At 45.4% G+C, this 17,173-nt stretch overlaps 1 protein-coding gene across 4 annotated transcripts in view; it reads left to right on the top strand.

The window, feature by feature from the left end:
* Positions 1–17,173, top strand: part of ZNF608 (zinc finger protein 608) — a 117,529-nt gene that overhangs the window by 51,671 nt on the left and 48,685 nt on the right. For all 4 annotated transcript variants that reach the window (XM_042934028.1, XM_042934020.1, XM_042934026.1 and 1 more), the window contains one exon: positions 2,955–3,210. In XM_042934028.1, coding sequence (XP_042789962.1) covers positions 2,955–3,210 — 256 coding nt within the window. The remainder of the gene's footprint in view (positions 1–2,954; positions 3,211–17,173) is intronic.

Below are 17,173 nucleotides of genomic sequence, written 5' to 3'. Positions count from 1 at the left end.
TAAGCCCTGTCAGTTGATGCCGCAAGGAATCGCTGGCCGAGCCCCGTACGTTATCTCGTTATTATTTTAAGAGATAGTAGACATTCATACTTGTCCCTAAGTTTTTGTGTTTGTGAAAATTTGTAATGTTTGAAAAAGTAGCATACCTCCCAGTGTAAAACACCTCTGGGAGTGGCTGTGATTCCTTACCCTCCTCTGTGGTTGGTGACCTCTGGGGAAGAGGGGCTTCTAATGGAAGCCATTAGACCACTGGGGTGTGGTCTTGTATTGGGGGACTGTTTATGATTAAGTTCATGTTTATAGTCAGACTGTCCGAACCTTAGCTTCTCACTGTAAGCCTTGGGGACGGGGTTCCAAGGTCTGCTCGATAAATGCTATCAACCGAGCTTTGTTCACTGCCCTTGGATTGTGTGAATGGAAATAAACACCGTTAAGTTGCTCGACGGCCCAGGATACCATCGCCTCTCCCCTCAAGTCTTCTAGATTCTTTAGAAATTTGATCTTTGGAGTCACTTACGTATCCCAAGGAGTAGGTTCATGTGTGTGTGTATCTGTGTGCAGGTATATTCGTAGTTGGAGTTATGTTGAAATAGGGATTTAGCCCAGGAATTCTATTGTAATAGGATTTGTTATCAGTAGGCGGCTGGAGGATGCATTTTCCAGTTGTGAGGAAAATGGTCCTTAGTGAGGTTAAGTGACTCTCCAAAGTCACATGCTAATTATCGTCAGAGTTAGAGCCAAAATACTAGCATCCAACATGCCCTGTCCTTAAAACTTTGTATTGCAGGCTTTGCCTCATTGTGTCCTGATCTCCCAAAGGGAATTCATGCTCTCTTAGCTGCCTTCCCTCCTTTTATTTCATCCTATTTTCTTGTTTCTCCGATTGAAACTGTATTTTCTGGGAATTAACGTAGGCTGTCAATCACGTGATATAAAGAGTATTTTGAGAGTATCGTTCTGTTTTGTCTTTTCAGTTTCTGTGCGTAGCAATCATTAAACCCATTTTACAACTAACTGTACAAATTAAGAATTTGTTGGCAAACATGCAAAAAAAAAAAAAAAAAAAAAAACCCAGTAGCCGGTTTGTAGTTTTTCTTGGTCTTTTTTTTTTCTTTTTAAATTCTGGAAAGTGGTTCTAAATGTTTTAGTTTAATACAGACTACAAGGTAGCAATGGATTTTTTGCATGCCCCCCACCCCCGCATTTCCTCCCTTGGAACCCCTTTCTTCATTTGTCAGCTCAGTGTTAAAATAGGACTATCAGTGTGAACTTTGATCCACATTAAGCTGCGTTTACGCGGAAGCATAAATCACTAGATCTGGGGTTTGGGACCGTTAAATGCTTTTCTTTCTTGGGCTCTGTGATCAAGAATGCAGAACAATAAAAAGCATGGAGCAAAAGAAGTTTTATGGCAGCTTGGAGAGCAGGAAATTAAGTTTCTTTAGCATGCAGATGGGCGAAGGGCTGTTCTAGTGCATCTTGGATCATTCAGGCAAGTGAACGTCACTTGATCATTTTAGCGAAAGGCAAACTGTAGGAATAGTTCCTACAGTCATATGAACAAGGAGCCCACACACATGACTGCTTCAGCTGTTCAACCAGGAGCACGCCTCCTCCCATAACTTGTCTTGAAATGCACTCTGTGTGTGTATGTGTGTATGTGTGTTTTAAACAACAAAGACTATGTCATAGCACGTCTAATAGCCAAGCTTTGGTTTCTTACAAAGGTTAATTGGGCATATAGGAACTACAGACCAGGATGGCGTTTTACCAGAAATAGTTTCTGTGTGTCCTTTGCACACATAAGATTTGTTAACTCAGCGGATAAAGCACACAAGATGGCATCCCTTATAGGTAGGTGATATCTGTGTGTAACTTGAGGACCCAGGCAAGCGATCTGGAGTCGTGGTGTAGATGGGCTTTGCATTGGGCTCTTCTCCATCTGACCACCCGTCAGCAGGGCTAAAAACTGTTCTGTACCAGTCATAACTGTAATTGAAATGGGTCTGATGAGAGAGTGGGTTGGTTGGAGATGTGCCTACTTAGTACATGCATAGCCTTTGGTTTTCGTCACGGCCAGGCTCCTGAAGGTTGTATGGTTCAAGATCTCCTTTCCTGCTCTCTAGGATAGGGGTGCGAAGGACATGTTATTGCACCGTATGCTCTTATATTGACTGTCATGTCTATGTCCTGGGATTTTGAGGGTGGAATCCTGGGACTTGGTCAGACTCATCAGGGATCTTTCCAAGTCGAACCACTAAAGGACATGTGGCACTGGAGAAACCCCCAGTTCTGCTGACGTTGGGCACAGGCCTTTATTTCCCCACGTATGTGAATTCTGCTAAACTTTGCAGTAGAACACTTAATTAGGAGTCGATGCTTAATACATGCTAATAATATCCAGTTTATGTGTTTGAGTGTGTATAATCAAGTTTATGTATTTTACATATTCAGCAGAGTCAGTTAATGTATTTTCGTAGTGATTTAATTCATTATGGTTTATAAAGTACTTTGGAGACAATTTTACCCCATCTCCCACGCTGAAGTGCCCAGTGATGCCTCTGTGGCGTTTACTGGAGCTTCTCCTTTGGAAAATACCGTAGTTTTGAACGTAAGATTTCATTACAAGGGGGCAAGAGTCCTAATTTTGCGGAGCGGAGTTCACGCACATCGACTGAGGCTGACGGTTCTCCATCGGTGAATTTAGGACGTTGGGAGTCCTGCCTGTCTATTCTGGAAGCAGGATCCCTAGGGTTGGCCCTGTCGGGCGTGAAAAACCTCAAACGCTCATTTCTCTTCTCCTTTACGTGGTGGCCCCCCGAAAACACCTGAAGCCTGTTCTGCTTGCAAATGGAATTTGGAATGGTGATGTGTTCTAGAAGTGATATAAACAGATTGCATTATAAGGAGCTCGGAGAATGCAGCACCCTGCAGTAAGCCTGTCTGTCTTTCAGGTTGACCCCCTGTTTACAGTGCCAGCACCACCACCGCCGATTTCCAGCAGCCTCACGCCTCAGATTCTGCCCTCCTACTTTTCCCCATCTTCATCCAATATTGCAGCACCGGTTGAACAGCTTTTGGTTCGGACTCGTTCCGTGGGTGTCAATACATGTGAAGTTGGAGTAGTGACAGAGCCAGAGTGTCTGGGGCCCTGTGAACCTGGGACCAGTGTGAATTTGGAAGGGATCGTGTGGCATGAAACAGAAGAAGGTAAATACACTTTACTTTTATCTATTTTCCCCCTGATGTATTGCGTTATGGCCACCGGTAAGGGGACTTGGTTTGGTGGTAATCGGAGAGGAGAGAAAAGTGGTTTTGATACTGTCTGGGGATTTTTGTTGACATCAGAACCGTGTTTCTCTTTCCTGTTCACGGCGGCTTTGACATTCAGGATGGATGAGGTGGCCCTGAAAGTAGCCTGCGTTTCGAGTGCCAGTACGGAAAGACAGGGAAGCAGGGTGAGGGTTACCCTTTCCCCTGAGGGGGGGATCATGGGCATGGGGAAGACGGACTGATCTCAAGTTCACTTTCTTCTCGGTGTGCCAGCCGATCTCTCGGTCTTGATGTGGTTGTTCTTGGGTTGTTGAGGTTTAAATTGACCTGCTGATTGGGGTTCTTGCGTTTAGCCAGCGGCCATGGCCATGACACGGCTGTCGCTGCTTGGTGCTCGGGGCTAACGAACCCAAGGTCAGAGGCTTCAGCCCGAGTTGAACCAGTCATTTCTCTTCTTTGACGGGGGACATAGCACCTTCCCTGCCCCTAAGCTCAGCAGGCCATCTGGCAAGTAAAACCCAATAGTCACAAGAGAAATGGATTAGGATTAGTCTGTCATTGCTGTTAGAAACATAACTGTGGCGTATGCCATACCTACCGTGGACCCAGACTCTGGTTGGCCACATCTCCTAGCACACGATCATCAGGTACAGTGTGTTTCAGATGGCCAGTGTCATTGATAGTAGAGGCCAACAGGTCATTAAAAACTAAATACCAAGGAGAGAGCCGCGTTGAGGAAGGTATGTGCCCCAGGTGAACAAAGGAAAGTGAGGAACACAGGGGAAGCCTTTTCTTTGCCTCAAAGCTAGATTGGTCAAGGAGACGGGAGATGGTAGGTGTCAGTATCACGGACAGATGGGACAGGACTAAGGGCAAAGACGAGGGTAACCAGAAAGGTCTGAGACCCAGAGTCACGGTTCAGGGCCCTCTGTATCAAGGGGGAAAAAATTGAGGGCTCAAACTCCCGGGGGAGAAAGGAAACCTATATGCCAAGGAGACTGCCTGGATGGGAAGGGGGAATAATTGGAGATCATTGCTGGGAAGGAAGTAGTTGAGAGAAAAGAATTGAGAATAGGACCGCACGAGGGAACGAAAGCAGAGAACGACAACGAAGAATGAGTATCCGGTGACAGGTGTGAGTGTAATTGTCAGAAGGCGGAAAGGAGCGCGCACCGTTTCAAGGAAGAAAAGCAAAAATTGTAGAAAAATCTTCGAGGCCTTGAAAGATGTATTTTGCAATCGGGTACAAAATTTCGTAGACCGCATCAGTCAGGAAAACTAATTATTTAAGAAGGAACCAGAGAAGGTGAATGAAAGCAGCAGATACGAAGGGCTCGCTCTCTTTCTTTCACCCGAAAGTGCTAGTTAAAATTTACTTTTAGCTTTAGAAACGCTTGGTGTTTTGGGATCCCATCCTCTTTGTACTTTTAACGGGGAAGCCTTGGCCCCCTGCAACCAGATTAGGAGGAACTGGAATGAAAGTTTTCCTCTCTTGCTTACCTGTTGAAACACCCTCTCTGGGCAAGGGCTTCTGTGTGGGGAGCAACTCTTCTCCTCTTGCCTCTCTTTGCATTGCACACCCTCTGTCTTCTCAGGGTTTCCCTAGAAAAGTGGTGGCTAAGGGCGTCCGACTGGTATCTTGGTGAGAAAAGTACAGAGAAGGAATCGACACAGGAATCTGATGTTGTAGTTAATTATGAGTCTGGGTACCGAGGATTCAGGAACAGAAAAAGATTTGGGAAGGCTAAGGGTTAATTTCCATAAACTTGAAAGAAAGATTTTTCTTGGACTTGAATCACTCGCTCATTTGGGTGAGGTGCCACCTCCCATTTATTTCTCAGCTACGACTTAGCGCCCTTTGGTTTATTGCTTGTCATTATTTTATTTATTCCTGTGTGCGACAGGACCGACTTCCTGCAGTGTGACCTCACTGGGCGGTGCATGTTGTAAAATTAGCCACAAACTTTCTGGCATGCCTATAAGTCTCGGGTTATTTTTCCCGTGGCTTGGAAGTCTGCTTGGTTTTGACTTGCACCTTAGCGTCTAATAAGAGATGAGGTTACTGAGAAAAAAGCCAATTGTATTCAAAACCTGTAGTAACTCTGGGCAAACGGTCAAAGAGCTTTGTGGTGTTTCATTATTACGATTATTATTTTTTATTAGTTTTATTGGGTGGTGATGCAGGTACAGCCTCCCCAGTTGTGCTCTGTTCTCTGAGAAATCCGTCTCCTGCGTCTGTGCACCTGCTTCTGTGTGCTGTGACCCATCCGTCCCCAAGGTTGTCTTCCGTCCCCATGGGGCACGCTGGCAGCTTTAGGTGCTTTTTGGACACGGGAATGGAACCTTCTGCAGCCCCAGCCTTCTTGTTACTCCCTCACATTTCCCAGGGTTTGGAATGTGTGGATGTTGATGGTGGTGACAAGAAGGAGCTAGAGCAGTGAACAGAGTTATTCTTGCTGAATAAACTAAACTTCAGACCTCCAACAGAATTTAAGAACTCTCCTTATTTAAAAAACAAAACAAACAAAAAAAATCCCTCCTTAGCCTGGACAGTAAGATATGTGTTTAATGTGTAACCATTTTCAAGAGAGTTCCATTTGCTTTTTTTTTTTTTTCTCCTTCTCAGTACAGCCTCTTTAAACCTCTTGGACCAATTTAAAAATTAAACCCACTCGACCATTAATTTTTCCCTTTGGGGAAAAACAAAGAGAGAAACAGAACAAACACATTTGGAGCCGGTTATTGGGCAGAGTTAAAAGAGAATGGGTTTGGGAAGAAGGAGAGGGGAAAGGAAGCCGGATTAGTTTTCCAGAATGGGGGTTTCATTAACAGAAGGCAAACTGAGCACTTAGGAAACAGGCAGGAAACTGTCAGTTGCCTGGGACTCATGTCCTGTAGATTGAGCTGAAAAAAATTTCTTCCCTTGTAGTTTCATTTTGAGGTTATTGTGTACCTGGTGGTGTTTTTAACAAACCTAATTTGTTAGGTGCATTCATAGGTGTGTGTATGCGTGTGTGTGTGTGTGTGTGTGTGTGTGTGTGCACGTGCACATCTATATTGAAGATCCTAGAAGTGTTAAGAGCTCGTATCTGCAGTCTTTGGGGGAACATTGAGTGTTCTTATGATTTTTTTCTAGTTTTTGGGAAGGTAGTGGGGAACAGCAAGACTGAACTATGAAATCCCCACTAAATATTAATTATTTCTTGTGCTGGGAATCTCTCATTTCTGGAGGGTTCTTTGAGTCACAGACTTTCCCCTTAGTGTTACTGCCAGTACATGGAGTCCTGGTTGCCTGAGAACCAAATTGTCCTCCGGAGTACCATGTTACAAGAGAAGTTCCCTCTGGAAATAATTAGTGGGTTTCAGAGCGTGCTTAATAGGAGAGAAAAACTATTACTGCATTTGGATGTTTAGTTATTTTACTCTGCTCTTGCTTCTTTAAGGTGAGCACATAGGAGCAATGAGGTATTGTACAAAATTACTCTCAGATGTTGGAAAGAATTTCCTTAGCGTTTCACTCCTGACATTTGGGACGCACATGCCTGTGTATAGTTATTTGTTGGGAAATTTGCTCTTCTGGGGGGTGGGGATGGGCGTGGGGGACATAAAACCAGAAAAAATGTGGAGTGTAAATACCTACCTGTTGAGCTTGGCTCTTTAGCTCTTATGAACGCATTTTCCTTTGGAATTTATTAAATCGTATTTCTTATTGGACTTTTTCTCCCCCCCTGTTTTTTTTTTTTTTTTTTTTTTTTTTTTTTTTTTTTTGCCCTCTCTGAGAACGTACTCGGTTCAGCTACACAGCTGTGTTTCCTTGTTAGAACTGTCATTTACTGTGGCCTTTAAAGCATCTAGAGGTAGAGGCCTGGGGTTCTCAACCCTGTGGCTTTGAACCACCCGGAGAGCTATTCAAACACGCCCGGGCACCACTTCTAGGCTTGGTCTGGGATGGCACTTTGCTCTGGTTTGCTGACCTGGCCTTGGTGGGTTTTTTTGTCTGATTATTTTTTTCCAGTACTCCCCAGGGGATTCTAATGTGCAAACAAGATGGAGAACCACTGTCTCGGGGGAGAGAGGGGATGTCCTCGCCCTTCGCAAGCTGCTTGACCTTTTCCCTTTAAGGAAGTCACTGTGTTACTGCCTCATTTTCTCAGGGATGAAGTGGACAGGCACCCTCGCCCTGTTTACCTTGCAGGGTAGATAATGTCTGTCCAGATGCTGTAGTGTGGCTGGTGCACATCACCATTTCATCCCTGTGCTAATGACAAAGGGAGTCCGGCGTTTGATCATGAACCTGGACTTCACAGAGGTTTTGGGGTGTAATGAACCTCCAATTGGTACCACTCTTCCTGATTTATTAATATGGTGGTGTGGACCTTCCTACGTGGTTCTTCACTGAGCCAGAAATGGTGCCTTCGTTTCTGTGTGGTTTCTGCTGAATCATTTTTGAAAGAGTTCAGAAACCCAGAGTATTAAAGAAAAGTTAATAATAAAGCAGCAAATAAAAGACTGGACTCCCAGCATCACTGGGAGCTTTCAGAGGGGACAGTGAAAATGCAACTGGCAGCTTATTAAAGTGAGTAAGTGTGTTTTTTTTAGAGAAGACTTAGTAGCATCTGGTGTAAAAGGAAGAATCGTTCTTTGAGTTTCTCCATCTGAAGTTCTGTGTGTTTTCCAAGAACAGCAGTCTTGGGAATTAATGTTTTAAATTTTTTTTTTTGATGTTTATTTATTTTTGAGAGAGAGACGGAATGTGAGTGGGGGAGGAGCAGAGAGAGAGGGAGACACAGAATCTGAAGCAGGCTCCAGGCTGTGAGCTGTCAGCACAGAGCGCCACGCGGGGCTTGAACTCACGAACCATGAGATCATGACCTGAACTGAAGTCGGACGCTTACCGACTGAGCCACCCAGGCGCCCCAAGAATGAATGTTTAAAATTTTTTTTTTGGTAACGTTTCTTTATTTTTGAGACAGAGAGAGACAGAGCATGCACAGGGGAGGGTCAGAGAGAGAGGGAGACATGGAATCTGAAACAGGCTCCAGGCTCTGAGCTGTCAGCACAGAGCCTGACGCGGGGCTCGAACTCACGGACCATGAGATCATGACCTGAGCTGAAGTCGGCCGCTTAACCGACTGAGCCACCCAGGCGCCCCATGAATGAATGTTTTAAAGGTGACCAGTTGGGGAAGCCAGTGATTGTCTTCAATTCTTCAATTCTTCTGCTTCTCCCGCATCTCCAAAGTCACAAAGAGGATAGCGTTTACATGGGAAGCAGAGGGGTTTCAAGTTAAGTCCTTAACTTGATCCCGTATAAATTGACGACAGATCTGACGTACGGTGTTGTTACTCCTATTCTGCGGTATTGACTGCCCAAACTTGTTCCTGGACCTGGGACTTCCTTTTTCAATTTTGATTGGAGAAGAGATTAAATACGAATCCCGGCTCGCTTTGTGTTTTCGGTAGTGGAGCACGGGGTTGGTGCGTTAACCTTTTTTTCCACCAAGTGAAATGTTATTACTTATTGAGGTATTTCCCAGTGATTTCATAAATTCAGCTTTGACTCACAAGGCGAGTCAGATGCCCGCTTTCGCTTCTCATTTCGTTACCTGCCACGCCAGGGAGGATTAAGAGCTATGCAGCCACGGGGAATGTGAAGATGGCTCACGGACGCCCTTCTCCTATCAGTGATGTGCTAAGTGGAGCTAAAGCAGCCTCTGGTCTGTGGGTTTCGCAGGGGGGCCCAGCCGGCTAATCAATCACTGAGCCAGTGGAAAAAAAGCGTCCGGCCTTGCTGTTCAACGTGAACTCAACAGAGGGTTGGAGGGCCGGAGGAACTCCTAGTCAGTGCCGCTCTGTGTATTGGCCAACGTTGTATCCTCGCCCTGCTGGGCACGCTTGCCGTGGCGGTTGCCAATGAAAAGCGGACGTTCGTCACCCTTGGTGGCGAGCAGCTCCAGGCTGGGCCTCCAGAGTGCACAAGTCCCACACGTTTTCACGTGCGAAAGGCAACCCCGACGGCAAACCCTCTCCGTATGTTTGCTGGACCGCACACCATCCTGGGTATCTGATCGTTCTGGGTTCAGTGGCGAGAAGCTTCTTTTCTAATGAAAACGAGCTTGGTCTAAGGATGTAGATTAGAAACGGTGACGATGCACATCAAAGTTACTTGGTTTTTTTTTTTAACAGCACAGAAACTCACGTTACCAGTTTCACCAAAAAATCAGAAATTAAACATGGGGGCCAGGTGCTTGCAGTGTGCACTCTGTAAAGATTTATGAATGAAGGGGAGTATAAGGAAGGGACCCAGGGAGGGCTTGCCTGGGCCGTCTTCCTGGGTTTTCCTTTCCTCTGGACCTACCTGTTTTATGCTTTCCTGATGAGGTAATGGGGCAACCATCTGCTAGGATGAGTGATGGCTCGTTTTGCTGGAAAGCAATACCACAGTCACATCACCGCTTGTCGGCGTGAAAAATAAGCTGCTGTTAGGATTCAGCTTCATGTTTTTAGACCAAACATTTGTTCTTTTTGTGTCACTTGTGTGTATATTTTGGTGTTGACATTACGTGTTAAGTAATGAAGCAGTCAGCTTTAAACTCCCCTTGTAAAGGCCTTTTGTGAACCTTTGGTTGGTTGATACGGTAGCGAAACTTTTAGATGTGAATACAGAATGTAAGACCTGTAAAATTGAACTTCCCTTAGGACTTGAGTATAATAGCAAAAGATTTAAGAAGCTGTGTTCTAAGATTCGCGTGTATAGTGTTGTCCTCCTTTGCTTTGCTTTTCCCTATAAAGAAGTTGGTAAGAAAATCTTGAGCCTTAATATTATAGTGACTTTGAACTGAAGACATATTTTCTTTTTCTTTTTATGTTTTTTTTTTTTTGTTTTTTTTTTTTGAGAGAGAGGGAGTGCACGGGGGAGGGGCAGAGGGAGGGGGAGAGAGAGAGAATCTTAAGCAAGCTCCATCCGGATCTCAAGACCATGAGATCATGACCTGAGCCAAAATCAAGAGTCGGATGCTTAACCGACTGAGCCACCCAGGCGCTCCTGAAGGCCTGTTTGTTTTCTAATCACAAAAATGAAGATACTCTCATTAGTTGCAGAGAATCGTTTTTGGCCCCCCTGGGAATGTTGATGGCAAGTATTTCATTAACTTTTTACATACAGTGTTTATAGCAACTTTATTGAGATCTAATTCACACAGCATACAATCCATCCATTTAAAGTGGATAATTCAGCGGGGTTTTTTTTTTTTCTTTTTTTTGAATGTATTAAGGAGTCCCGCAACCATCACCACAGTTCATTTTCGAACAATTTCATTACCTCAAGGAATCCCTCTATCCCACCAGCAGTCACTCCCGCTTACCCCAGCCCCCATTTCATTGGCATCTTTGTCTTTGACTCTTCGTTGCTTTAATATGTATTTTATGGATGAGAGAAAGGATTGATTTGTTGAGTGTTTGTACCAGGCATTGTGCTAGACATGCCTCCTAGATAATAATTTCCTTTAATCCTTAGAACAGAACGCAAAGTACACTGTTATTATCTGTATGTTTATGAAGGAGACTTAGAAAGGGATTTCTCTGTGCAAGGCAGCAAGACTTGGAGACCCCTTGCTCTCTTTTTTTTTTAATGTTTATTTTTGAGAGGGAGGGAGAGAGAGAGAGACAGACAGAGAGAGAGGGAGATACAGAATCCGAAGCAGGCTCCAGGCTCTGAGCTGTCAGCACAGAGCCCGGCGCAGGGCGCGAGCTTATGAACCACGAGATCATGACCTGAGCCGAAGTTGGACACTTAACTAATTGAACCACCCAGGTGCCTTGGAGTCCCCTTACTCTTCACAGCTACTCCTGCCTAGGTGTTCGGGATTTCCACTGCACAAAAGTGCCCATGTATTTCACACAGCACTCTTTGGGAAGAGGGCGTAAAATGTGATGTAGTAACTGGCGTCTTTATTTTTAAGCACAGAATGATAGGAAATTCTTTATAAGGGTAGCGTCTGATTTTGGCAGGAGTCACTGAATCAGCTTCAGCTGGGTTGATGTATACAAACCATCCCTTTCTGCCCCACTAAGCTGGAAGCTTCTTTAGTCCACAGATCCCATCTGTTTTGTTCACTGTTGGATCCCCAGCGCCTGGCACAGAGTAAGTGTGCCATACATATTTGTTGAATGTTGAATAAATTCACGGAACAAAGTGGTATGGTCTTGATACCTGCGTGGTGTAGCTTTCTAGTCAAGAATATGTTACTTTTAAATTAAGTTTGGCCTAGACAATCTGGAAAATAGAGCTCTGCAAATCTACTTTGTCACTGATTTTTTTTTTGGGGGGGGCGGGGAGGAAGCCATTATAAAATGTGATTACATTGTATTATAATTCACCTTCCCATCTTGCTCTTCCTAGACCCATCTCCAAAAAAAGGGGCAACAAAATAATTCAGTTTGCTTTTTCCCCTCAGTCATTCATACCCTCAGTAGGGTTTTAATTTTCTGGTGATAAAAGGAATACCTGGTCATTTTAGGACCCCCGCAGAGGGGAAACACCCAAAAGGTAGAAGGAAAACCAAATCACCTTTAATCTCACTATTCAGGCAACCACTTTAATTTGTTGGTTTACCCCTTAGCTGTTTATTTTATTTTACTTTTTAAAAGTTTATCCATTTATTCTGAGAGAGAGAGAGAGCGTGCGTGTTTGTGCGCAAAAGTGGGGGAGGGGCAGAGAGAGAGGGAGAGAGAATCCTAAGCAGGCTCCAGACTGTCAGCGCAGAGCCCGACGTGATGCTGCAACTCAGGAGCCAGGAGATCATGACCTGAGCTGAAATCAAGAGTCAAAGGCTCAACTGACTGAGCCATCCAGGCGCCCCTCCTTAGCTTTTTAAATATGCGTTAAAAAAAAAAAAATGTATTTGAGATCATTTGGTAAATACGCTTTTGAATATTGCTTTCTCTTTTAATCTTAACATTAAACCATAAGCATTTCTGATGTTATGAAACCGCTTTCTAAGACGTTCTTTCCGTTGATATAAAACATTTTATGGCACGGACACACAAAATTTAATGCAAGTTCCTCTAAGGATGGATATTTACATTGCCTTCAGCCTCTGAGATAAGTATCACCCTGCATGGTATATGTTTGTGTGTGAAGTATTTGTATCGTTTTATGACTTCGCGGTTACTATCGTAGGGTCAGCGTTTCGGAAACAATCGCCGAGTCAAAGGACGCGAACAGTTTTAATAGGCGTTACTAAATACTTGTGCGTAACTGCTTTCCCAAAATGTTGTACCTGTGTATCTGGCCCTGGTTGCGAATGCCCTTCTCATCTAACCTTCCTGACTTTGGGCTCACTGACACGTTGTCATGACAACAGGGATGAGGTTGTAAGTCAAATGCATAGTCTTGGGTTCTGCTCCTTCAGAAGAAGGATGGGCGAAGGACAGAACCTTTACGGAAATCCTTTGCACCTTGTGATTTGTTGATAATCTGTAATTTGTCACTTGACATACTCAGGCTTTGTGCAGGTTCTGCCCTAGCACACCCCAGCCTCCCCTTGCCCCCCCCCCCCCCGCCCCCCCTGCTTCCAACATTTATTTTCTTTTTCCTTTATTTAATTTTTAACATTTATTTATTTTTGAGACAGAGAGAGAGAGAGAGCATGAACAGGGGAGGGTCAGAGGAAGAGGGAGACATAGAATCCAAAACAGGCTCCAGGCTCCGAGCTGTCAGCACAGAGCCCGACGCGGGGCTCGAACCCACGGACCATGAGATCATGACCTGAGCCAAAGTCGGATGCTTAACCGACTGAGCCACCAAGGCGCCCCTATTTTCTTTTTCCTTTAGCCTCTTCCTTTGGCTGCTTCCATGTATAGCTGCAGTGAGTGGAACTGTCCAGGTAGATTTTAAAAGTAATATCTACTAGGGGGGCCTGGGTGGCTCAGTCGGTTGAGCGTCCGGCTCTTGATCTTGGCCCAGGTCATGATCTCTTAGTTCATGAGTTTGAGCCCCGTGCCGGGCTCTGTGCTGACAGTGGGGAGCCTGTTCGGGATCCCCTCTCTCCCGCTGTCTCTGGCTCTCACCTGCTCTCTCCCTGTCTCTCAAAAACAAACAAACAAACAAACTTAACAAAAGTAATATCTACTAACGTGTTCTCACCTGTACCCTTCTTCACCCCTTCTGTGCTCAGATAAGATTGGCTGATATTTTTCTGGCCAAAGGAGAGTAGACTACAATCCAGGGGAAGGCCTGTCCGAAGTTGCGGAAAGCTGTTCTCACCCAAGAAGCTTGCAGAATTAGGCTCGTGGGCACAACTGCAGAGTCTCTAGCAAAGTCCGATATAACAGTCAGAAGACCCAAGACAGGTCTGATAAAAGGTGATGTGCGTTAGGCAAGACCCATGCCGCCCATTTGATAATCGCTTGTAACTGCGTAGTAAGTGGAACAGGTATAAATACGCCACACCCGTGTATGTGGCATTCATTTCAAGTGAAGCCTTCTGACTCAAATACGTATCTGAAACACTTGCGCGGTGTTTTCGCTCCCTGGGTGTTAGAAACGCGGCCCTTTCCTTTACGTGACGCGTGGCACATTTGGCCACGTTCAGTCAGAACAACTGAATGCTTTTGCCTGGAGAACTTCACCGTGCTCTGCCAACACCGTCTAATTAACCAGCATTTTCTCCCCTCATGAGCTCTTTTACTCTTGCGGGGAAACTGAGGCACAGGCGATCTGAGTCTCATGGCTCTGTGACCTTCCTGGACTGGATGTCTTGTTTGTACCTGATGTGATCAGCCTTTCCTCGTGTTTAAATCTGTGTGCGCACGCGTATGAATGTATGAATGCAACCAATTACTTTAAAAATATGCTAAGAGGCAAATAAACATTTGCTTGTCAGTTGGAGGTTTTGACTGAAATGTGGGAACTTAATTCGGCGTATAGAGTGAGATGTGTTGTTTTTTTTTTTTTAATTTAATATTCACCAAATATTTTTGCAGAAATACCCAAAATGTTGTTTTTTGACTACACGTTTCATAACAAGAGGAAAAATGGCCAACCACTTCCCGTACATCAGAGGCAGTGGCACGCATTCTCTGGCTCGGCGGGCAGCCTGTGTCCTGCCAGCTCCTCGGGGAGTCACTTGTACATCTGCACAGTTTGTATGTTGTCATGTATATGTCTTCCCGATAGCCACGTTGACAGACAACTTTTGAAGTAGGTCGAGTCGCAAGAGCTGACTGAGAACATTTCATGTGTCTTATTTTGCTTGAGTAACACCACAAAGCCTGCTCTCCACCACCTTCCTCGGCTTCTCCAGAATACCTCGCAGCTTTTGCAGATTTGAAGAGCCAGCCGGTCCCAGGCGGGACTCACAGAGAGTGATTCTTCTAGCACCTCGAGCGTCCACTTATTGTTTCTTACCCAAACAAACGTACCAGGGGCAGGGGTGAATACTGGAAGCGCAGAAGAACCGTCGTTGGGGTTGGAAGCCTTGGTTTCGCACTCCGAGCCTGGAACCGAGCTGGCGGCAGGAAGCGAGCAACGAGAGGTGTTTTGAGCTCCATGGGTCTTTGAATACCCAAGGGCGGGCAAGTGAGGAGGCCATAGACTGGAACGATGACGGTCGTCTTCTTTTTTTTTTTTTTTTTTTTTTTATTTAAAAATTTTTTTAATGTTGACTTTTGAGAGAGAGAGACAGAGCATGAGCAGGGGAGGGGCAGAGACAGAGGGATACACAGAATCCAAAGCAGGTTCTGCGCTCCAAGCCGTCAGCGCAGAGCCGTACGCGGGGCTCGAACTCACGAACCGCGAGATCATGACCTGAGCTGAAGTCGGATGCTCAACGGACCGAGCCACCCCGGCGCCCTGATGACAGCCTTCTTTATATTGAGCCTGTCTCTTCCATGATGCCTCTGTTTGGGAAAGGTGACCACAAAAGCGGTATCCTGTTCCCAGGGAGTTCTAAAAAAGTGGCAGGTTCTACTGGGACAGATGACCCCAGTAGGATTAGGGGAACGGAGGGTCAGCTTGCACAGAGGCAGAATGCGGTGAGGGACTTAGGCTTATATTGACTACGTGTTAAGTCTTGAGTGATTCAGGCGGAGAGCATTGACCACAAAATCCTCAGTCAGTTACTAGAGAATCCAAAGTATACTGCGTCTAGGACGTCTCCCTTTATATCTGACTTCTGAATTAAATACCGGCTTGAAATAGATATCGTCCGCCCCACCAGTCCTCCTGAGCTTGAAATTCCTCGCAGTAGCACATTTCCAAGTATGGAATTTCAACCAGGCATGACATGTTGAGTGTGACTGTGGTTAACATCGCCGTCTGCATTTTCTCGAAGGGAGGAAAATAACCTGTGGGGAATTTATGACTTGAGTGGAAATCGAGACAGGGTCTGAAGGAGAATCTAATACCACAGAGTTGCAGTAGCTTCGGTGACGGCTTGGGAAGGGTCTCGTGAGCCACAAAGGCTTACCTCAAGGTTTCATTAGAGGGCGGGCTGGACCACCCTGGGGTCCTCTTCTGGAGAATAATCCAGGCCTGGCAGCTAACCCAAATCCCCTGGGGTCTGAGTTCTGGCTCGATGGGAAGATATCCCCCCCCCCCCGCCACCATTTGGTTCTTCTAGACCCAGGCTTTGACGCTCCACTTTACTCACGGGAGATGCAGATACCATGCCTGGACTGTGCACCCTTCACTGTCGTGTATTTTTTTTTTTTTTTTAACATTTATTTATTTTTGAGACAGAGACAGAGCATGAACGGGGGAGGGTCAGAGAGAGAGGGAGACACAGAATCCGAAACAGGCTCCAGGCTCTGAGCTGTCAGCACAGAGCCCGACGCGGGGCTCGAACTCACGGACCGCGAGATCGTGACCTGAGCCGAAGTCGGACGCTTAACCCACCGAGCCACCCAGGCGCCCCCACTGTCGTGTATTTACACAGTGTAAACCATTGCGTACTTTGGAAAGTAGAAAAACGTGTTTGCGCAGGAAGGGGATCGTCAGGGAGTCTCAATTTGTGTGATTCTGTCCGTAAATTCTGGCAGCTTCAACTTGTATAGTTCAGTGTTTGGTGTCATGGCCCCGTTTATTTCCTTCTGATAATTAATGCCAAGTGACAAAGGGGCGGTGGGAGGACCAGGCCAGTCGGTAAGCGTAAGATGCTTGATCAGAAGCCAACATCAAAACAGTGAAATTGCTTGAAGGCAGCCAAAGCCTGTCTTCTGTGCACATGAACTTCTTAATTTTTGGTTACTTGATTTGGGAAAAGCAACTTGAGTGACAATACTTGACTAAAAAAAAGCACATGAGACCCAATGCACCTTCACAGCCCCCCCCATGAGAAGGGAGCAAGGGAAGCATTTTATATTTCATACAAAATGCTGTGTTTCTTAAGATCCTGGAAGGGCATGAGCTCACACAGCGAGAAGCGCATGGAATTGTTTTGTTAAACATTCTCCTTTATCTTTTTGGCTGCAGTGTTCTAAATCTATCCCTGTAGCAGATTAAAAAAAAAAAAATGTTTTATTTATGTTTTTGAGAGAGAGAGAGTTTGGGCGCCTGTGCACAAGCAGGGGAGGGGCAGAGAGAGACAGGGAGAGAGAATCCCAAGCAGGCTCCCTGCTGTCAGCGCAGAGACAGTTGTGGGGCTTGAACTCCAGAACGCTGAGATCATGGCCTGAGCCCAAATCGAGTCGGATCCTTAACTGACTGAGCCACCCGGGCCCCCTGCATTTAGCAGATCTTGTGTGTTTTTTTTGTTGTTTTTTTTGTTTTTTTTTAAAAAAAAAGTACCGTGGCAGAATCCTCCAGAGTTCTCAGTACTCCGAAGACGTGTGGCTCAACCATGAGAAAAACCAAATTAAAACAAAAGATGTGATTGCTGTGACGCTGTGGTTACTACAGC

The sequence above is a fragment of the Panthera leo genome, chromosome A1 (assembly GCF_018350215.1).
Source record: "Panthera leo isolate Ple1 chromosome A1, P.leo_Ple1_pat1.1, whole genome shotgun sequence".
Classification (NCBI taxonomy): Eukaryota; Metazoa; Chordata; class Mammalia; order Carnivora; family Felidae; genus Panthera; species Panthera leo.
The sequence above is the reverse complement of the archived record's forward strand: the minus strand, read 5'-3'. Positions and strand labels throughout refer to the sequence as shown.